The following is a 23451-nucleotide window of genomic DNA, read 5'->3' on the forward strand; positions in this document are numbered from 1 at the left end:
AGGTTGAAGTGTTCTCCTACTGGTTTTTGAATATTATGATTCCTGATGTCAGATTTGTGTCCATTTATTCTTTTGTGTAGAGACTGTCTGGTTTGGCCAATGTACATGGCAGAGGGGCATTTCTGGCACATGATGGCATATATCACATTGGTAGATATGCAGGTGAATAAGCCCCTGATGGCGTGGCTAATGTGATTAGGGCCTATGACGGTGTCACTTGAATAAATATGTAGACAGACTTGGCATCAGGCTTTGTTGCAAGGATAGGTTCCTGGGTTAGTGTTTTTGTTGTGTGGTGTGTGGTTGCTGGTGAGTATTTGCTTCAGGTTGTGGGGCTGGCTGTAAGACTGGACTGGTCTGTCTCCCAAGATCTGTGAGAGTGAGGGATCATTTTTCAGGTTAGGTTGTAAATCTTTGATGATGTGCTGGAGAGGTTTTAGTTGGGGGCTGAAGGTGACTGGGAGTGGCTGGGTCATTACACATATTGAATCTATTTCCTTAAGTATCCTCACACCTTCTTGTCAACTGTCTAAATGGGCCACCTTGATTATCACTACAGAAGTTTTTTTTCTCCTGCTGATAATAGTTCATCTTAACTAATTAGCCTCTCACAGTTTGTATGGTAACTTAGATTCATAGATACTAAGGTCAGAAATGATCATTATGATCATCTAGTCTGACCTCCTGCACAACGCAGGCCACAGAATCTCACCCATCCACTCCTGCGAAAAACCTCTCACCTATGTTTGAGCTATTGAAGTCCTCAAATCGTGGTTTAAAGACTTCAAGGAGCAGAGAATCCTCCAGCAAGTGACCCATGCCCCATGCTACAGAGGAAGGCGAAAAACCTCCAGGGCCTCTTCCAATCTGCCCTGAAGGAAAATTCCTTCCCGACCCCAAATATAGCGATCAGCTAAACCCTGAGCATATGGGCAAGATTCAACAGCTAGATACCCAGGAAAGAATTTTTTTGTAGTAACTCAGATCCCACCCCATCTAACATCCCATCACAGGCCATTAGGCCTATTTACCATGAATATTTAAAGATCAATTAACTTATCTGAATGTGTGTGTATATGTATATATGTATATATAGATAATATATATATATCTTACTATATGTTCCATTCTGTGCATCCAATGAAGTGGGCTATAGCTCACGGAAGCTTATGCTCTAATAAATTTGTTAGTCTCTAAGGTGCCCCAAGTACTCCTGTTCTTTTTGCAGCTCCCTTAAATGTGAGTGCAAATCCAGATATTTTCAAGCACATATGGTTAGTTAGGTATCTAATTGGACATTTATGCATACAGATAATGTACACATGCAGTATTTGAGTATACAAATTAGGAGTGCAATAACAAGTATGTTTATGACCCTCAGTCAGCAGCCGCCGCTCTCCAGCTGCCCAGCTCTGAAGGCAGTGCAGAAGTAAGGGTGGCAATATTGCAACCCCCCTTAAATAAGCTTGTGACCCCCCCCAACTGCAACTCCATTTTTGGATCAGGACCCCCTATTTGAGAAACCCTGGTCTCCCCCATGAAAACCGTATAGTACAGGGTAAAAGTACACAAAAGACCAGAATTCACGGTGGGAGACCAGATTTCACGGTCCGTGACACATTTTTCATAGCCGTGAATTTGGTAGAGCTCTAGATATGAATGTTAGGATTGTCTGCATATGAGGCTCTGTGTACATTCTTCGGGTTGTGTGAGAGTATAGGACGTATAGGAGGGAGAGAATGTAGGGATAAGGAAGAATAGGAAGGGAAAGTAGAGTGTTGCTGAATTGTGATTTTTATTGCACATATTGTCATTTTTCTTCACAACCCAGCTACTATAGTGAAGTGATTTTTGTGAGAGTTTCGGGGGAGGGGAGTGTGTGTTTGTTTGTTTAAAGTAAGTTTTAGACTTCATATTTGCAGAGAAAACCCTGAAAAGGTGACACGAATATACCCTAATGGCTCAGGAGCCAGAGGCAATATTTTAAGTATGAAAAAGTATGAAAAAATTAGGAAGAATGCAGAGGTAAAGAGAAGTGAAAGGAGAAGAAATTAGACTAAGGGAAAACATACTTTAAAAAGATGGAAGCAATGGTACCCAATATAGAAGGAAAGAAAAGAGGGACGGAAAAGGTAAGTAAGAAAAGCAAGAGTGACTGACTGTTACTTTATTTTTATATGATAATCTTTAATGCCAAAATTTTACAATAAATAAAAAGGCAAATGTTTGTGATACACATACATGATCCTTTGAATGATCCATAAAATTTTAACATAACTTGCTTCAGCTTATCCGAGATGTTTGTGTATAATATCCCCTAGATAGAAAGAGCTCAATAAATTGAAAGGAGTTATGGTAACATATTATTCTTCAGATAGATTTGAAGGTATCCTTTACATGAATGAAAATTAGCATTTGCATCAACCTGAAGGTCCTAGCTATGATATATGTAATAAAAGTAGAATCACTGCCATTGGAGGCAATTATGGATTATTGTCCTCGCTCGTGATCCTTACTCGTTATTAAACCTCACTCGTGATCTCACGATAGAGCTCTCAAATGTCTCTCAAACATTTGAGAGTTCTATCCCGAGATCATGAGTGTGGCTTAATTTAATTTAGAAATTGCTGTCAGCACTGGGCAGCGGGACTCTGGCTGTCAGCATTGAGTTTTGGCAGGTATTAGAAAGGTATTACATCTGTAACATTCACAGGAAAAATATTTCATTTGATAAAATTGTTTTACTTTTTTTTTTTTTTTTTTACAGTGCATTACATTTATGGTCTTTCCTTCTATATTTTACTCCTGAGGGAATTATGCACCAAAAATTAAAAATTATGCGCCAAAAAATTATGCACACAATATTGTAAAATTCTGCAAATTTATTTGTCAATAAATAAATGTGGCTCCAGCATGGCAGTGGGGAACACAGGCCACTGGCTGCATTGAGGTGGGAGATCACCCTAAAGCCCCCCACCCCCAGTGCAGGGACTCGGCAGTGAGCCTGCACCTGACAAGTGCAAGGGCTGGGCCTGCCCCAGAAACACCCCAGGGCCCTGCCCCTCTGTGCCAGGCGCACCAGGTGTGGGTAGGCAGGCTCAGCCCAGCAGGGATCCGAGTGTGGAGGGTCTTAATGTGGTGGGATCCATATGTGGAGTGAGAGGTTTCTGTGTGAGGCAATCTGGGTGTGAGCAGCTCAGGGGAGATCTGGATGCACAGAGGCTCTTTGGGGGGTTCTGGGTGCAGGGGCAATGGGACTCTGCAAGGAATACGGGTGATGGTGGTTGGGTTCAGTGGGGTGGGGGGGGGTCTGGGTGTGGGGAGATGGGGCTTGGCGGGGGGGTCTGGGTGTGAGGATTTGGGGGGGGATCCGGGTGCTGGGGGAGTGGGGCTTGATGGGGTGGGGGGGTGCAGGTGCAGCTGGTTGGGGCTCAGTTGGGTGGGGGTCTGGGTGTGGGGGGCTTGTTGGATGGGTCCAGGTGTAGGGGGTAGGGCTTGTCAGGGTGAAGGTTTGATGCGCCTGCTTATTGGGGGAACCCCAGCAGCTGCCGAGGGGATGCCGCATGCCAGGATCCCACTTCCCCTGCTCCTCTCCTTCCCGCCCCCCCCCACCCCCCAGCTTCCCTGCTGTTTTCTGCAGGGAAAAGCAGAAAATGTGTGGGGGTGTTTTCTCCTGCAGGCGTGGAGTCCCACAGAATCCCCCCAGTTGCCCAGCTCACCTCCCTCATCTCTGAGGCTGCTCCAGGCATGCTGGAACAGATGCACTGCTGGGGAAGATGCACGTGTCCCCAGGCAGCTCTTTTTTTGCTTTTCTGCACAGGGGGCCTGTCAAGGTTCCTCCCCCACTCTGAACTCTAGGGTACAGATGTGGGGACCTGCATGAAAAACCTCCTAAGCTTATCTTTACCAGCTTAGGTCAAAACTTCCCCAAGGTACAAAATATTCCCTCCCGTTGTCCTTGGACTGGCCGCTACCACCACCAAACTAATACTGGTTACTGGGGAAGAGCTGTTTGGACGCGTCCTTCCCCCCAAAATACTTCCCAAAACCCTGCACCCCACTTCCTGGACAAGGTTTGGTAAAAAGCCTCACCAATTTGCCTAGGTGACTACAGACCCAGACCCTTGGATCTTAAGAACAATGAACAATCCTCCCAACACTTGCACCCCCCCTTTCCTGGGAAATGTTGGATAAAAAGCCTCACCAATTTGCATAGGTGACCACAGACCCAAACCCTTGGATCTTAAGAACAATGAACAATTCTCCCAACACTTGCACCCCCGCTTTCCTGGGAAATGTTGGATAAAAAGCCTCACCAATTTGCATAGGTGACCACAGACCCAAACCCTTGGATCTGAGAAAAATGAAAAAAACATTCAGTTTTCTTACAAGAAGACTTTTAATAGAAATAGAAGTAAATAGAAGTAAAGAAATCCCCCCTGTAAAATCAGGATGGTAGATATCTTACAGGGTAATTAGATTCAAAACATAGAGAATCCCTCTAGGCAAAACCTTAAGTTACAAAAAAGATACACAGACAGAAATAGTTATTCTATTCAGCACAATTCTTTTCTCAGCCATTTAAAGAAATCATAATCTAACGCATACCTAGCTAGATTACTTACTAAAAGTTCTAAGACTCCATTCCTGGTCTATCCCCGGCCAAGACGACTACAGACAGACCCAGACCCTTTGTTTCTCTCCCTCCTCCCAGCTTTTGAAAGTATCTTGTCTCCTCATTGGTCATTTTGGTCAGGTGCCAGCGAGGTTACCTTTAGCTTCTTAACCCTTTACAGGTGAGAGGAGCTTTCCCCTGGCCAGGAGGGATTTCAAAGGGGTTTACCCTTCCCTTTATATTTATGACAGGGCCATATGAATCCCCTCATGAGTAATAGTTGTCATTTATGTTTTTCAGCTATTTTGATGTCTCTGGAAATTCTTAGGTCATTCCTTTTCTCATAAATGCTTTTATGTGTACAATATCATAAAGATGGCTTTTAAAGCCTTTCCTTTCATTCCTGGAGATCTTTCTTTAGCAGAAAGTTAGTTTATTGCTGCAGACTGTTGCTGAAGAATTAAAAAAAAAATGTTTTTCCCCTTCTGCCTACATTAGATCAGTGGTTCTCAACCTTTCCAGACTACTGTACCCCTTTCAGGAGTCAGATTTGTCTTATGTACCCCAAGTTCCATCTCACTTAAAAACTACTTACTTACAAAATCAGACATAAAAATACAAAAGTATCACAGCACGGTATTACTGGAAAATTGTTTACTTTCTCATTTTTACCATATAATCATACAATAAATTGATTGGAAAGTAAATATTGTACTTACATATCAGTGTGATACTTCAGCTTATTTTTCACTTGTGAGCCTTGTCTAAAGCCTGAGCCCCAGGCAGCGGGGCTGAATCATGTAATGTAGCTTTGCTGGGCCCCTGTGGTGTGGAACCTCAGACATTTGCCCTACTTGCCATCCCCTAATGCTGGCCCTGCACTTGCGACCCCCCCAACCTGTCCCATGACCCCACTTGGGACTGCAACCCCCAGGTTGAGAAACACTATCTAGATGAGTTGATGTACCCCCTGGAAGATCTCTGAGTACCCCCAGGGGTACAGATACCCCTGGTTGAGAAACACTGAATTAGATCATGTCAAATTCAAGACTGTTTAAGTGCTGTCACTGCAGCATTTTCATCAAGCATTAGCACTCTATAGCCACCTGTCATCTAAGCTGAGAACTTTGTACAGATACCCCTTTTTTCTTAATGTGCAGTGTTATAAAATCCTTGTTGAAGATGCTAGATAACCTTTCTACCAGTTAGAAAAATGGAAACTCAAGAATTAGTAGGTTTCAGAGTAGCAGCCGTGTTAGTCTCTATTCGCAAAAAGAAAAGGAGTACTTGTGGCACCTTAGAGACTAACCAATTTATTTGAGCATAAGCTTTCGTGAGCTACATCCGATGAAGTGAGCTGTAGCTTACGAAAGCTTATGCTCAAATAAATTGGTTAGTCTCTAAGGTGCCACAAGTATTCCTTTTCTTTTTTCAAGAATTAGTAGGATTTCATCTATAGTTTTGAGAAAGTGATCATACTCATGGCTTTTCTACCCTTGAAATGCTACAGTGGCACAGCTACATCTTGTTACCCGGGGTTCTCTCAACCGAAAGCTCTTGGTAACTTTTACTCTGTGCAAGGTGGCGGCAGGAAATAAATCAGGGGAGACACGGCCGTCCAACCGATAGATGGCTGGCGGAAACAGGACAACACAAGAGTGCTTTTACTTCAAGCTAAACTTTACTTAGTCTCAAGCACTTACACACGTGCGCAAAAGGTTAGTAAAACACCCCCCAACCCTCAATAATTACCGAAGCTGAGTGTGGCTCTCGAGTGGCACAGTGGCAGCCCGTCTGCCGGTGGGGAACACAAGATGCATCCAGAGGGGAGACCAGTCCTGAAGAGTCCCACTACCTCAAACTTTTCCCCCTTATTTATACATTAGTAATAGAATGACATGTCCCTTAAAGAAAACTTGTTAAGCAAGCAGTTTCAATGGTCAAGCAAGAGGTTCCTTCTGATTATCGATTAACCAGGTGTGTGTTTTTCCAGAGTTTGCAGCCTTGAGGTCCCAACAGACATTCCTGGGGCACATCCTGCTCTTCTAAAATGCATGTATCAGCAACTTTGGCACAATTCTTATCAGGAAGGACACAGGGTCAAGCTGCCCTTTCTGTGGCACCCAAAATGCCCTCCCCTCCTTCCTTGGTCAAGCTGAGTTTTGTACATGGACACTTTATGGCCTGCTAGCTTGGCTGCTTTTAGCAATAAACTATAGTGGTTTCAGGCACTTTACTGGTTTGCTGACATCTCCCCGTACAATCTCTGCAGCTGTGTCACTGTAATTCCTCAGTATAGACACTACTTACAGTAGTGGGGAGGAGTTCTCTTGTCAACATAAGTAATTGCACCTCTCTCAGAGTTCCATCAACTTAGCGCTGTCTACGCCGGGGTTAGGTTGGCTTAATACATTGCTCAGGGATGTGGATTTTTCACACCCCTGAGTGACGTAGCTGTGTCAGCCTAACCTTTTAGTGTAGACCAGGCCTCAAACGGCATGTCTCCTTTTTCTAATGCAAGATGCTTTCAAAATGGTTATATTAGCTGTTCAATAAACTTTTATTCTGCACTATTTAGGACGCTGTTTTATATCGTGTACACTGTAGATTATAGCTCAACTGATCTTTGAAAATCCCTTTAGAACAGATTAGGGGGATTCTAATTTTCCTACAGGGACAGCTAGACAAGGTTTGATTAATTTTTCTTTCATAGAATGAATTTAGAGCTCAGGAAAGGTAATGGATTGACAGCCTTAGAAACTTTGAAAGCTTATATTAACCCACAGAATAAGTTTAGCTTGAGCAGCAGCACTGCAAACGCCTCTTCCCATGGCACTTGTCAAGGTTCCTTTCCCACTCTGAACTCTAGGGTACAGATGTGGGGACCTGCATGAAAATTTCCTAAACTTACTTTTACCAGCTTAGGTTTAAACTTCCCCAAGGTACAAACTATTTTACCTTTGTCCTTGGACTTCCACTGCCACCACCAAACGTTTATCTGGGTTTATTTTATTAGGAGAGCGTTGTTTGGAAATGTCTTTCCCCTCAAAATCCTCCCAACCCTTGCACCCCACTTCCTGGGGAAGGTTTGATAAAAATCCTCACCAATTTGCATACGTGACCACAGACCCAAACCCTTGGATCTTAAGAACAATGAAAAAAAGCATTCAGTTCTTGAAAAGAAGAATTTTAATAGAAGTAACAGTAAAAAAGAAGTAATAAAAAGAATCACCTCTGTAAAATCAGGATGGTAAATACCTTACAGGGTAATTATATTTAAAACACAGAGAATCCCTCTAGGCAAAACCTTAAGTTAGAAAAAGACACACAGACAGGAATGTCCATTCTATTCAGCACAGCTTAATTTCTCAGCCATTTAAAGAAATCATAATCTAACGCATATCTAGCTACATTACTTACTAAATTCTAAGACTCCATTCCTGTTCTTTCCCCGGCAAAAGCATCACACAGACAGACTCTTTGTTTTTCTCTTCCCCCAGCTTTTGAAAGTATCTTGTCTCCTCATTGGTCATTTTGGTCAGGTGCCAGCGAAATTATTCTAGCTTCTTAACCCTTTACAGGTGAGAGGATTTTTCATCTGGCCAGGAGGGATTTTAAAAGGGTTTACCCTTTCCTTTATATTTATGACAGCACTGAAGGATCTTATTCATTAGTAGGAGGGACCCCATGTTCCCAGAGGTGAGAGGGAAGATTAATCAGTCCTTGACCTCTGATTAAATTGACTAGTAGGCGTTTGTTGTTGTTAACATTTCTCCACTAGAAATTGCACTGACCACACACAGTTTTGCTTTCAGTTAAAAGTATTTACTCTTAAATGTGACTGACTGGTGTTTTTCTTTGATAGTGTATTTGAATGTGTTAATGGCCACCACTGGGTAAAGTAAATGTCATATCCTCAGTCTTCTAATTTATGTTAATTTTATTTTCCCCTGTGTAATTCCTCCAGCGTGAAGGGGCATTTATAGTTCCTCTGGCCACTGCTAATGCTGGGCCCTGTAGGCTTAAGGTACGTCTACAGTACAAAATTATTTTGAAATTATTCTATTTGAATTTTCAGAAGCTATTTTATACATTCAGTCTTCTGTGTCCCCACTAAAATGCATGAATTGGCACATTGCGTCCGCAGTACCAAGGCTAGCATCGAATGTCGGAGTGGTGCACTGTGGGTAGCTATCCCGCAGTCCCCGCCGCCCATTGGAATTCTGGGTTAAGCTCCCTGTGCATGATGGGGCAAAAACATTCTCACGGGTGTTTCTGGGTTTGTATTGTCAGAAAGCTATGGCAGACAATCGTTTTGCACCTTTTTGGCGTACAGACACCATACTGCTTTCAGCAGATGGTGCATCACTGCTCTTCTGCTACTATGAATCCACCTCTCCAACTCAGCTCTGCTCGGCCATCGTGAACCGAGCAGCACAGCTTCCGCCGCCCACTCTGCTCTCCCGCTATTGCCACACTTCCGAGCTTCTCCATGTTGTCTGTCCTGGGCTCCCACCTCCGTGAAAGGCACAGAAGACAACCCTTTTCCGCCATTGTTCGGCTACCGTGAACCGAACAGCACAGCTTCCGGCGCCAACTCTGCTCTCCCGCTATTGCCACGCTTCCGAGCTTCTCCATGTTGTCTGTCCTGGGCACTCGCCTCTGTGAAAGCCACAGAAGACAAACGTTTTCAGCCTTTGTTCGGCTACTGTGAGCCAAACAGCACAGCTTCCTCTGCCACTCTGCTCTCCTATGTTTCACGCCCTTTTTTCAGGATTACTCGTGCAGGCGCCATAGCCATGGAGCCCGATCAGATCTCCGCTGCAGCTTTGACCATTGTAAATACCTCGCACATTATCCAGAAGAATGTGCAGTACCTGCAAAACCGGGCAGGAATCGACAACAGCGCCATTACTTTAGTGATGAGGACATGGACACAGATGGCATGGCATATGGCGATTGAGAGATCATGGTGCTGTTGGGCCAGGTTCGTGCTGTGGAACACTGATTCTGGGCCCAGGAAACAGGCACAGACTGGTGGGACCGCATCGTGTTGCAGGTATGGGATGATTCCCAGTGACTGAGAAACTTTCGTATGCGTAGGGCCACTTTCATGGAACTTTGTGACTTGCTGTCCCCTGCCTTGAAGTGCAAAGACACCAAAATGAGAGCAGCTCTCACAGTTGAGAAGCAAGTGGCCATTGCCCTGTGAAAGCTTGCAACACCCGACAGCTACCGGTCAGTCGGGAAATAGTGTGGAGTGGGGAAATCTACTGTGGGGGCTGCTGTGCTGCAAGTAGCCAACACAATCATTGACCAGCTGCTATCAACTAGTGACTTTGGGAAATGTGCAGACCATTGTGGATGACTTCAATGTGCTGGGATTCCCTAACTGCGGCGGGGTGATAGACAGAACGTATATCCCTATCTTGGCCCTGGAACACCGGGGCGGCCAGTACATAAACCACAAGGGGTACTTTTCCGTGGTGCTGCAAGCACTGGTGGATCACAAGGGACTTTCACCGATATCAACATGGGATGGCTGGGAAAGATGCTTGATACTCACATCTTCAGGAACTCTGGTCTGTTTGAACAGCTGCAGAAAGGAACTTACTTCACAGACCAGAAAATTGTTGTTGGGGATGTTGAAATGCCTATAGTTATCCTCGGGGACCAAGCCTACCCCTTAATGCCATGGCTCATGAAGCCGTACACAGGCATCCTGGACGGTACTAAGGAGCAGTTCAACTATAGGCTGAGCAAGTGCAGAATGGTGGTAGAATGTGTGTTTGGACGTTTGAAAGCGCGCTGGTGTAGTTTACTGACTCGGTTAGATCTCAGCACAACCAGTATTCAAATTGTAATTGCTGCTTGTTGTGTGCTCCACAATATCTGTGGGAGGTTGAGGCAACTTGCCAGTTTCGCACAGCCAGACAACAGGGCGATTAGAAGAGCGCAGCAGGGCACACTGCACATCAGAGAAGCTTTGAAAGCCAGTTTCATGACTGGCCAGGGTACAGTGTGAGAGTTGTGAGCAGGGATGAGCCCTTTAAAATAAACGCGAACAGCCCAGTGTGGCTCCGATGAGGTTCTGAGAAGGGATGAGCCCTTTAAACTAAACGTGAACAGCCCAGCATGGCTGGGTTTCTCCCCACCTCCACCGTATGGCTCCGATCAAGCTCTCACTCACTAGAAGTGCCTTCTCCAGGGTCATGGTCCAGGAGCATGCTTTGGGAGTAGGGGGAGGCTATTGGCTCCAGCATTAAGAATAGTTCCTGGCTGGGGGGAAAACAGATTCCCCACTTGCTGCCTGTGCACTGTCCTCTTTGTCCTCCAAAAATTCATCTTCCTCGCTCCATGCTACTCCGCCCTTGTAGGTGTCCATGGACAGTGGTGGGGTAGTGGTGTCGTCACCCCTCATAATTGCATGCAGCTCATGGTAGAAGTGGCATGTATGGGGCTGTGACCCAGAGCGCCTGTTCACCTCCCTGGCTTTTTGGTATGCTTTCCTGAGCTCCTTGATTTTTGTACGACACTGTTCTGTGTCCCTGGAGTAGCGTCTTTCCATCATGGCCCTGGAGACTTTAGCGTATGTATTTGTGTTCCTTTTTTTTGGAACGTAGTTCTGCCATAACAGATTCGTCTCCCCAACACGCAATGAGATCCAGTACCTCCTGTTAGGACCATGCTGGAGCTCATCTGCAAATCTTGGACTGCGTGGTCTCTTGAGATAGTGGACTCTGCATGGTCGCCTGTGATGGTGGACTGTGCTGTAGTGACCAAACAGGAAATTCAAAAGTTCCCGGGGCTTTTACTGCCTACTTGGCTAGTGCATCAGAGTTCAGAGTGTTGTCCAGAGCAGTCACAAGGAAGCATTCTGGGATAGCTCCTGGAGGACAATGTCATCGAATTGTGTCCACAGTACCTGTAACCTGGAACTGCAATCTTGATTTTAGCACTACTCCACTTGCCGAGGTGGAGTACAGAATTCATAGTAAAGAGCCCTTTAAATCGAGAAAACTGGTTTGGTCGTGTGGACGGTATCAGTTTTATTTCAAGGTTAACTCGGCTAATTCTGAAATAACCATGTACTGTAGACCAGGCCTGACTGTTTCCATCTTCCACACCCATGGGTTGGTTTGGTTTCTTTTTAGTAATCTGGCCCTGAAACTGACATCATAGTTTATCCCTGCTAGTCTGATGGTAGAAAGCACCTTCAGCACAAGGGACTGTCTGACTTACAGGTCACAGGAAAGCTGTCTAAACAGGGAAGGAAGCTTTCATGCTTGGCAACTTATTGGACTACCACAGACTATCCAAAAGTCTCCTTCACCATTGAAAACAAGAACTGCTAGCCAAACGAAAAGGTAATGTAGTACACAAGAAATTGGCTATAGTAGATAAATACCATGTCAGGAATTACAATATTAGTAACAGCATATCCCAGCAGAGAGAATCTGTCTAGAACCAAGAATATGATATCCCACAGAAACTATCTATAAAGTAAAAAGATAACAAATTCACACCTTTTATTCCCTACTTGATCCCCGTTGCAATTGGTTTGAGAAGCCACAAGACAAAAAAATCCCAAATCAGGAAAGGCCACAGCCACTTGTTTAGAGGTTTGCTACATAACCATACAATACCAATCCTTCACACCCACCCAGGCAAAGGAAACAGGGACCAACCTCAGCAGTCTGTTTGAAATTACAAAACATGTTGGAGCCATAGCTGAGTCATTTTAGGTGAAGGATGCCTGTGGAATTTTCTACCACAGAAGATCAAGATGAACTCAGATCTTGTCTCTCTTAGAGACCAGTCCACACACTTGCTATTTAGTGTTAGACTTTTTTCAATAGACCTTGTGATACTTGCTGGCAAGAAGAAGGGATAAAATCTAAGAATCTAAAATCTTTTCTGAGGTTGAAGCAGAGAATATAGCCCTACTAGGCTTACAATGAAAATTAAACTTCCTGTATTTGGAATCAAGATACTATACTGATTAGTGCAGTTAACCAGCATCTGCTCAGTAAATGCAAGAAATCAGCCAATATGTGATGGTTCAACTGAGAGACAGGAATGTTGAAATTTCATTTATGTAATGCCAATTTTTTTCTTAAATGGTAAACATATATAAAATATGTTGGTTGTCTGTCATTCTACTTTCCTTCATATACTGCTTTTCTTCTTTGATCGTAAGGTTTTTGGGACTGTGGCAAACATGGAGCTGCTATATAATAATCTAAAAGAGTACTGAGATACAATCATTTTATGACAAGGAGTCTGAAGAAGTGGAGTTTTTACCCCCGAAAGCTTATGCTCAAATAAATCTGTTAGTCTTTAAGGTGCCACCAGACTCCTTGTTGTTTTTGTGAATACAGTCTAGCATGGCTACCCTCTGATACTTGAAATCATTTTATGAACACTGTATGTGACCTGGTCAATGTGGTGAAGTTCTTGTATAGCTGGTTATAGACTTTTCTATATGAATTTATTGATCTAGCTCAATAGACGGCTGTCAGAAAAAAACAAGCAGAAAAGCAACATGACAGCTATAAATAAACAAACCTCCCAACAAATGCTGGGGGGAAATAACAGGACAGTGACATACTGCCAGGTTCCAACATGAAGTGGCTGGAGCCTAGAGATCATAAGAACACTAAACCGTTATAAAGCCCTCTCAAAAGAGGAAGGGGGATCAGTTCCCAGGGGCTCTCCAGGGAGACAAGCCGACAGAGAGACGCTCTGGAGCAGGAGTCTGGGGAAGTTGGGTCTTTCCCAGATCCAGGGAATGGTAATGGTAAGAAGAACCCTGCACAGATACAAAATTTGGATCCGCATCTATCCTCAAACATGGTCCACAGATGTCCGCATCCATGGATAGAAAGCATATATCCGCAGATTTGTAAGGCTCTAATGGTAAGCCTTGATATCACAGTCCTGGCAAAGCTCCCTCTACTGGACGCTAACCAGGCTGCTGTGTTTAGGTCCCACCGCAATGAGCCCTATGCACGTTAAGCTTGCTGAATGAGTAGGCTTCAGCATTGTCTCATTTTAGGCCTCTCTGGCACACTCTCTGGGCACAAGCTCTCTATTTGTTACCCCTTCAAGAAAATGGAACCTGGCAGTCCAGCTGCCCTATGCCCTGAGGAGCTGTGATGATCTTCTTCACATTAAGACACACCTATACACCATTCCCTGCCTCAGTTTCTTCACTATTCTGGAGCATTCTCTGGGCTTAGGTTAGGCTACTTTAGGGTGTCGAGGATCCTCCTCCTGCAGCTAATGGTTCTTCTCTGCATCATGGATGTATGTCTCTTCTCTCCCCCGCCCCCACCCAGCCAGCTTCCTTTGACCTTTGCTGGTCCTGCAGTCAGAAATCCCCTCTGCTACAAAAGCATGCCTCTTGTACCTCTCCCTTGCCCTAATTTTCCTCTCTCCCGCTAACTGACCCAGTCTCTGTTTTAAAGAGCTCATCTTTTTGTTCCTCCTTCTGGGGAAATACTACTGCTTCAAACCCCAGCCCTCTACAGAGAAATTGGGGGTGGGGGATGGGAAATGGTTCTCCTAGCTTCAACCAACCCATTGTGCTAACGTGCTACCATTTCAATTGGGCAACCATCAAGATAAAGTAAGAAGAATGAATGGTCTGGGAGATGTGTGGCACAGCTCTGATAGCAGATGGTGGATTCTTCATATACTGAGGCATTCAGTGAAGCAGCAATTTAAGAAAATCAACTCAAATTCATAGGTTGGTTACATATAGATTGATTCCCCAAGTTGTCACAGTTGGGGATAGTAAGATATGTTTTCTCTTTGGTTCTAAATAAGTAGTACTTTGCTTAAAGAAGGCTATTTAGCCACTGTATTAACCATTGGTCACTGCTTCCCAGGCAACAGAACTGCAGGGTCTGAGTCCAAGTCAGACCTGCTGAGATAATCATGGTTAGTACCAGGGGATGTCAGCTCAAACCCAGGTCTGAGAGTGGGAGAATCATATAATTCCTCCCAGGCCTGAGACCTGAGTGGGTTGCACTTGAGATCAAGAGGGAGTCCGAGATACAGATAGCCTACTAACTGTCCAAGGACTGTGTCTACTGGGAACATATACTATCTGGCACAATGGGGCCCCTATTCTGATCAGGGCCTTTGAGTGTACTATTCTCTAAATGTGGTGTGCATTGCAGGTATTAGTTGTAGAGCTGATCAGAAATTTTTGTTATTTTCTGGGCTCCCTGGCTAAACTACTTCTCTCATGATGCACTACCATCTCACCTCTTCGTGAGCAACCTCAGTGCATCATAGGAGAGTTTCTGGCCACAATACATCATGGAACATGTAGTCTTGCTGGGAAACCTGGCCCATAGAAGAGACTATGGGTAGAGCCTGCAAATCTGCGGATATCTACTGTGATACAGCATGGCCAGAGGGCAGCAGGAGAGTGTTAGAAGGGAGCCTTATTCCCTGTAGAGGGAAGAAAGTTTGCTATAAATTAATTAAAGCACTTGAAGCCAGTCACATGATAAACCCCCCCTGCTTCTATCAGAGAAGAGGAGTTGAAGCAGAGTGGATTGGTGCTGGAACAGAGAGCAGTTTGGAGGGAAGCAGAGGAGAGTTTGAAGAAGTGCTGTGGTGGGCTAAGAAGACCAAGACCCTACGTAAAGGGACACCTGGTTTGTGCAGAGGGAGAGGGCAGGAAGCCCCACAAGCTGAAGGGCAGGAGAGGGAAGTAGCCCAGGAGAAGGAACCGCTAGTTCTAGTGGTTTACTGCTATCCCTAGGGCCCCTGGGCTGGGACCCGGAGTAGAGGGCGGGCCCAGGTCCCTCCATCTCCACTCCCCTCCTCTAGGACACTAGTGGGGCAGTTAGTACCCCAGTTCAGGCCAAGAAATGGTGCCCTGAACCCCCACCCAAGAAGAGAAAGCGCGAGACCCATCATAGTAAGTTGGCAATTTGCCACACTACTTTATATCTGCAGATATCCTCATCCAAATTCTGTATCCGCGCAGGGCTCTAAGTATGGGCATAAGGATCTTGATTTCATACTCCTAGGAATTGGTGTGGTGGTATTTGAAATCAAAATTTATATTTTTGGAAGTTTGTTTTTTCAGTTAAAAGTCAAAATTTTTCCTGTGGAAAGCAAACACTGCAAAAAACCCAAAACCAAACAAAAAAACCCAAACCCTCCCTCCATTAAAAAACATTTTTTGATGGAAAATTTTTGACCAGCCCTAGTTATTTGCCTACAGACTAGCTTTCCTTCACTCATAGAGTATCTAAGGTTTAATCTTGGGCTTTTTAGTTTATTTTTCAACTAAGTCCGTCCCCCCCCCCCCCCTTTTTTTTTTTTTTTAAGTATTGCTTATTTTTTGTAAAGGATAATTTCTTTAAATTGATCGGTGGGAAGATAATTACCTTAATTTTGTTCCTTCATGATGAAAGGAATAGTTCATATGCATCATTTTGTTCTCTCTCTCTCTCTCTCTCTCTCTCTCTCTCATATAACATAGTGGGAGTCTAGGTTTACAAAAAAAATCGTTCTTACTTTATCTAAACTGTCCTATGTGACTTTACCTTTTAATTTTGTTCTCTGTGCTCTATTCTATTATTTCCAAAGTATATTCATATTTCATTTCATCTATGTTCTTTCTTTTGCCACAAAAAGAAACAAGCTTCTGTCGTCTTTCCCAGTTAGATCTTTCTTAGTTTCTAATGCTGTAAACCGAAATGTGATCAAATGCTGACATAAACAAACAAAAAAACTTTGAGACTTAATGCAGCCAACTGTGCTTGAAGTAACTTATTTCAGCTAAGCTGTTTTAGGTCTAAGGTTACACACACACACACACACACACACACAAAATATATGTTAAAAGGATATTAAGTTTGCAAAGTCAAGCACTCAAAAGTTAGGAAATGTCAGACTTAAGGTTGAACAGGTAACCTTAATTTGTCCCTCTTTTGCATATGCATTATGATACAGTCTTTAATTATATGATCATATTCTACTTTTTTTCATAGGACCACTACCTTATTCAGTGCATGGAATGGACAGGACTCACCGAATAAGCAACTATTCAATATTTGTTTTCTCCTTATTGTGCATTGTATGTCTCCATGCTTTATTTACTGCCCACTATTCAAACCCACTAAAGACAGAATTATTAGATTGCTCATGGGCTTTTCTGTGGTCCTCATCACTATTGTTTCTGAGTTCTTCACAAACACTTTTTTTGTCTTCCCAATGCCCCTGTGAAGTGAGGAGGTGGTATTGTCCCAATTTACAGATGGGGAGCTGAGGCAAAGAGATTGTCTTCATGCAATCCCCCACCTCATTCACTGCACAGCTTCCAACTTCTGCAACAAATGTGTTGCATACAGACAACTGCCTCCTTTACTGTGCAATCCTGATTCATTCACAGAGCAGGTCCATCCAGTGCACTGAATGAGTTAAAACAGAATGTGATCGTTTCCCGCTCCAGCTTCCAATCCTGGTCAACTTGCGCAGCCAGTCCGAGGCTCCTCTTTCTATTCTTTCCCTCATTCCTGGTCCAGCTTTTGTCCCCTCTGCATTTTATTTATTTTTAATATTATTTTTATTTCCCCGCCTCCTTGCTGACTGTTATCCCTCTGCTGGCACCAGAGCACTGGAGACACAGGCTCCCTGCTCATAGTTTCAGTGCCCAACCCTACCCCATTTGAGAAGTTATTACAGGGAAAGTCCAGCTTTGCTTCTGTAGCATTGAGCTGGAGCATTCTCAGTTGCACTGTGGGGGTGGGGTATATGCAATCTGATCAGATATTGGATCTGTAAGAGGCTGGAGCATGTTCAGCAAGTATGGGATATTCAGAGGTCTCAGCTGCTAAACTCAGTCTCCACTGAGCATGTGCAAAATATGATCTTTAAAAAGGTTTACAACTTGGCCAAATTTGGGCTGATTTTTGCCCAAAGGTACATCTCTGACAAAAACAAAAAAACAAAAAAAAAACCACTTTTCCTCCTTCAGCCCCACATTTTAATTGCGTTAAAAGCAGGAGGGGTCTAGAGCTTTTTTTTTCTTTAAAAAGATGTTTGTTTGTTTTTTATTTTTGTTTTTTAATACTGGTAAAAGTTGTTTTTTCTCTAGCCTCGTTCTTGGAAATGGCTGAATCATTTTGTCTGAAATTCTCCCAAAAACTTCAACCTGAGGCAGATACCCTGTCATGTAAAATTTCAGTTCAAATGGTTAAAGTCTAGCAAAGATCTAAGCAATTGAAAACAGGATCTTATAATGGAAGTGTCAGGCAACCTTAACTGGCATCACTTATGCCCACCTACAATACAACAAAGATCTGCAATGTTTTACTGTAAGTCTTTCTACTATTACATGCAAATAAGTAGAACAAACCAAAGTAGAATAGCATAATAGTCACAGGGCAACTGCATTTTAATATCACTATTTTCATAAGCATTATTATGTTTTATTTTATGTTTTATTTTAATTTTAGGAGCTACAAAAATTGTTCCAGTTGAGGCTGCTCCCCCAGAAACTGAATCAGCAACAAATCCTGAGACAGCAGTACCAGACACAGCTCAACGAAGAGGGTATCAAGAATATGCCATTCAACAAACTCCATATGAGCAGCCAATGAAATCAAGCAGGTATTTTAAAGTACTTGGGTTCATGTTAAACTTGGGAGTGAAATGTTTCCTTATCCAGCATCATGTAAATGGAAATTCCTCCATTTGTTTCCCTTATTTCAGCAGGCAGAAACAGATTATACATCAGGTGAGTCAGAGTAGCTAGACCATTAGAGTCTGTCAAATATTAAGAGTTACAACAGTATAAAAAGTTAAAAATAGGTAGACAATCATCATAACCTAAAATAGCACCTTTGTCTATTGGAATTTACCCCTTTCTTTCATTATCCTTGAATGGTTTAATATCTTATCCTTCAGCAACTTTGTGAGGCAGATGTTAGCTTTCTCTCAAGAGAACCAATCTTGTCGTTATAAATTGAAGAGCTACAAGTTCAATGAAGTTAACTATTACTGCTACCAAAACTGAGTCTCCCGAATGTCATATTTCCACAAGTGCTGAGACTGTAAAATTTAACTGAGTTTCTGCAAATATGTTTACAGCATTTTCCCCCTTAATTTGTCTAATAGCAATAGTTCAGCACAATAAGGTTGGAAACGTAAACTTTAGAATGGGTTAGTCCTGAATTTAAAAAAAAATAGATACAAGGGTTTAAAAAAAAATTAGATGTGCAACATATGACAGTTAGTTTGTCTGAGTCGTGGGGGGGGGAGGGGAGAGCAGGTGGAGTGTGAGAGGCATATCCACTAATTAAAAAATTAGTTTCTCCCCCATCCATAAAATGAAGATTTTTATATGCCCTTAGTCCATAATACACAACAAGGCTGCTTTGGCATATTTTGCAACTATATATCAGAATTCTAAAGATAACTATATTCTGGTTGTTTGGCTTCTTTCTAGGTTAGGTCCTACTCAGCTAAAAATTTTTACATGTGAATACTGCAACAAGGTGTTCAAATTTAAACACTCTCTTCAGGCTCATTTGAGGATTCACACAAACGAAAAGCCTTACAAATGTTCATACTGCAGCTATGCCAGTGCTATAAAAGCCAACCTCAATGTCCACATGAGGAAACACACAGGAGAGAAGTTTAGTTGTGATTACTGTGCATTCACCTGTCTCAGCAAAGGCCATCTCAAAGTCCATATTGAGAGAGTCCACAAGAAAATTAAGCAGCATTGCCGCTTCTGCAAAAAGAAATACTCAGATGTCAAAAATCTAATTAAACATATCAAGGAAACACATGACTTGCAAGACAAAAAAGTGAAAGATGTATTTGATGAGCTCCGCTTGATGACCCGAGAAGGCAAGAGACAACTGCTCTATGACTGCCATATTTGCGAACGTAAATTCAAAAATGAACTGGATCGAGACCGACACATGCTAGTCCACGGTGATGAAAGGCCCTTTGCTTGTGAACTTTGCGGCCATGGAGCCACAAAGTATCAAGCACTCGAACTTCATGTCCGAAAACATCCATTTGTGTATGTTTGTTCTGTGTGTTCGAAGAAATTTGTCAGTTCTGTAAGGCTTCGTGCACATATCAAAGAACTGCATGGACATTTACAAGAAACTTCTGTTTTTAACAGTTCTATCAATCAAAGTTTCTGCCTTCTGGAACCAGGAGGTGATATCCAGCAGGAAGCACTTGGAGAACAGTTATCACAGAGTGCAGATGAGTTCACTCCCCTAGGTGCTAATGCTCTTAGCGTACCAAAGCAATCTACTTGTAAAGGTGAATCAAATACCATAGATGGAAGCCATAATGATCTGCCTGGTAGTCTTCTGAAGATTGAGACTGCCCCTTCTTTAGAATTTGAAAACTTGCCGGTGGAGAATGTACCAGAAACACCACATCAACCATCAACAGACCTAGCAGCACCAGACCCTCAATCAGACCTGGCTTCAGATTGTTTCTTATTGAAAAATGATACCTGTGCTTCCAATGAGCTAAAGGCTTCTCATGAAAATGTGCAGAAAGTCAGTCGTGATAGTTCAGTGAATATGCAGGGTGAGGAAATTCCGCTGTTGTCTGGAGGCAAAAGCTCTAATATAAGTCAGAAAAATATAGACATAGAGAACCTTTCAGCTTCCAAAGAGAAAGTTCAACCCTTTTGTCTTAATGAATTAGAAACTAGCAAGTCACCAAATCAAAACACAGATGAGTCCACAAACCCTGCTACAGCATCAGATTCAGTCATCAGTCCACAGCTGGACTCTCATAATATGACTTCTGATAATCGAAGTGGAGCTGTTGCCTTTATGCAGATATTGGACAGTTTACAAAAGAGACAAATGAACACAGACTTGTGTGAGAAGATCAGGAAGGTGTATGGAGACTTGGAATGTGAATACTGTGGTAAGGAGCAGTGGAATACTGTGAGTTAGTTCAAATAAGTCACATAGCCATACTTTTTTCATTGCATTCTGGTTTATAGTTTGGTGCATTTGTCCATCTCTTCATTTGTAGCAATAGTAATTTCTGACTTAAGTACAAAGGTTCTGGGCTGGGTTCTGGTCCTCTGAAAATATTTTGTGCTGCATAAACAGTGCAAAATGAACTTAAATCTACCAAGGAAACCTTGGAAAATGGAGAAGGCCTGGCAAAGTGAGGTTCTGATATGCCTGATTCTCTGCTGGGGTAACATCCGTCTGGGATGGTATGCTTGCAACGTAAGTTAAAGCTGCTGTTTTCTCTTCCTTTCCCGTGCCCCTTGCTGCTTTAACTTTTGCTGGGGCCAGGCAGAGCAGAACCAAGGAGTTGCAATCAGCTCACCATCAGCCCATGCTCTCCATAGTGCTCAAGCTCTGTATGGACCATAGTGGAGAATTCAGCCTTTCATGTTTCTGCAGTATGTAGAGATGTGTATATATACACCAGACATGTCTGATGACTTCTTCTGATAGCAAATAATGTAATGTTAAATTACTGATGTGGTTTCCCTTTGACATAACTTTCTCAAATAAATTCCTTTGGGGTGGAAATTTTCAATACTTAGTTTGAGACCAAAGTTATTGTTGTTTTGGTGAAAGTTACAAAAGTGGGGAGTAGCATACACTTGTCACCGATGTTCTGACGGAAAGTTTTGTGCTTGCATAATTCAAAAATGGAGAAAGTAAGAAACTCTGAACTTGTCTTGTTATAGTGTTCATCGCTGAGAAGGGAAAGGAATTCAAGTTTGAAGACATTCAGTAATTAAATGTAGAGTTATTCTTTAAAGTCAGCATATTTGTACAGGCATGTTCAAAGATTTTCTAATCACTTTTTTTCCTGGAGTCCTTATTTTAGAACAGTTTGGAACAGAGGGGCAAGTGTCAACAAGGCCTCCTGACTTATGGTTGGTTCAGCTAAACCATATTTACTACGAATTCCTGCATTTTCATGTTTTAATTAGGGGCACACCTTTTAAAGAACTTCCTCATTAGGAATACATTTGTTATGATATCCTCCATGAAGGGGTCCCTTGTTAAGATCTCTTTCTTTAGTACATGTCAATTAAGGAGGTGCCACAATTGTTGTTTCTAAATATATTTGCATCAGTGAGGTGTATTAAGATAATTTTGACAGCTAACCTTTCACTAAACACAGAAGGAAAGGATTCAGATGTTGTGGTTTGAATTGAAATTAAATATGTATTTGAATTCTTTATAATATCAATTTAAAAAAATTCTTCAGAAAAAAAACTTGTTTTCATGTTTGATTGTTTAATCTTATTTTTAGGCAAGTTGTTTTGGTACCAGGTGCATTATGACATGCATGTTCGTACTCACACTCGAGAGCATTTGTATTACTGTTCCCAGTGCAATTATTCCTCCATCACCAAAAACTGCCTTAAGCGTCATGTCATTCAGAAGCACAGTAACATTTTGCTGAAATGTCCCACCAAAGACTGTGACTACTCCACTCCAGATAAATACAAGCTCCAGGCACATCTTAAAGTTCACACCGAGCTGGTAAGTACAAATGAAATAGTATTTTTTTTAATCTAAGTTTTATGTCATCACCATAATTTTCAAAATCAAGTGACAATATTACATGACGTGGATAGTTTATTTCAAGTGCAATTGGCTATAATAATAATACGATACCTGTATCTGGACCCACATTTGTAAAATATTATTTATGCTTGAGAAATGATGCATGTATTAAATAAATACTGATATAATTCAGGGTAATGCCATTGAGACTGGTTTGGCAGTCAGCAGTCAGTCTTCTGGAATATGCTACCTCCAAGTTTGGGTTCCTTCAGTTGTGGTCATGGAGTTTCTTTTTGAAATTTTTAGTAACTTTAGAAAACTTTTTAAAATGTTAGTTTCTTGTTCCCTTTGAAGAGTCAGTGTAGATACCCACTCTTGGATTCTACAGGTACCCGGTTTGTTGAGATGGAACCTTCTAGTAAGCCGTAGTTATTAGGGCAGAATGCAACTCCCTTGTGGTGCCAAACATCAGACATGAAACTGTAAAAGGGATTGTAATCCTAATGGTCCCATAGTGTATTTTTATTGTTATTAGCATTTAGAAAGACACCACACAATTGTGAAGTTTCCAGGATCTATATCTTATTGATTTACATAGTTCTTATCACTTATGGCACATCTATGTCCAATTCAGTGCAGGCTTGTCAGCCCTATTCTTTGGCTTCATTGGGTATGAATATGCCATTGAGCATGGTGGATCCCATGAGAAGTTCCCATATTTGTGAGAAGTGGGTATTGAAGCTTAGAGTTCTCTTGCTTGCAAAGGCATTTCAGGCACCTGCTTCATAAGGACCTGGCATTTCAGAGCCTGGAATGTCATTTGTGTGAAGGTTGAAGTCTGGCTCCAAAAAGTCTTCAGATTCCAAGAATTGAGTTTGACACAGACTACTTCCTCCTCTGCATCAAAGAAGAAGGAAGCGGAGATGTGACTGTTCCCCTCACCTTCACCTATAGCCCCATAAGAAATTAGCGATGAAGCTTGCATGAGGTGTAGATTGGTATAGGAGGGAATTTCATTGTCATGGGAATTGGCACTTAGAGATTCTTTCTTGTCAGGGGATACTTTTATATTGTCTGATTCCCTTTTGGTTACCTTATCACCTTCCTCAGAGTTGGTTGGGTTTACAGCTCCAGTGCTGCTGAGTAGCCAAAGAGAGCTTAATCTAGCATTGTCTTCTCTCCAGTTTTATCTTTTTTAGACTGTAGTCAGGATCCATTCCTGATCATGTCTCCATTTGATATCAGGCATTTAGAAGCTACTTTGGTTCTGAGGCTTAA

General features: G+C 42.5%; 1 protein-coding gene across 4 annotated transcripts in view; it reads left to right on the forward strand.

Moving 5' to 3' along the window:
* The window catches only part of ZFAT (zinc finger and AT-hook domain containing), a 148955-nt gene that overhangs the window by 44526 nt on the left and 80978 nt on the right, over positions 1-23451 (forward strand). For all 4 annotated transcript variants that reach the window (XR_012157074.2, XM_073330062.1, XM_073330060.2 and 1 more), the window contains exons 5-7: positions 18103-18256; positions 19095-20554; positions 21917-22149. Coding sequence is in view for 3 of the 4 variants with exons in the window: in XM_073330062.1 (XP_073186163.1) it covers positions 18103-18256; positions 19095-20554; positions 21917-22149 (1847 nt within the window). In the remaining variant the exon portion in view is untranslated. The remainder of the gene's footprint in view (positions 1-18102; positions 18257-19094; positions 20555-21916; positions 22150-23451) is intronic.

Source organism: Lepidochelys kempii, chromosome 2 (assembly GCF_965140285.1).
Source record: "Lepidochelys kempii isolate rLepKem1 chromosome 2, rLepKem1.hap1, whole genome shotgun sequence".
Classification (NCBI taxonomy): Eukaryota; Metazoa; Chordata; order Testudines; family Cheloniidae; genus Lepidochelys; species Lepidochelys kempii.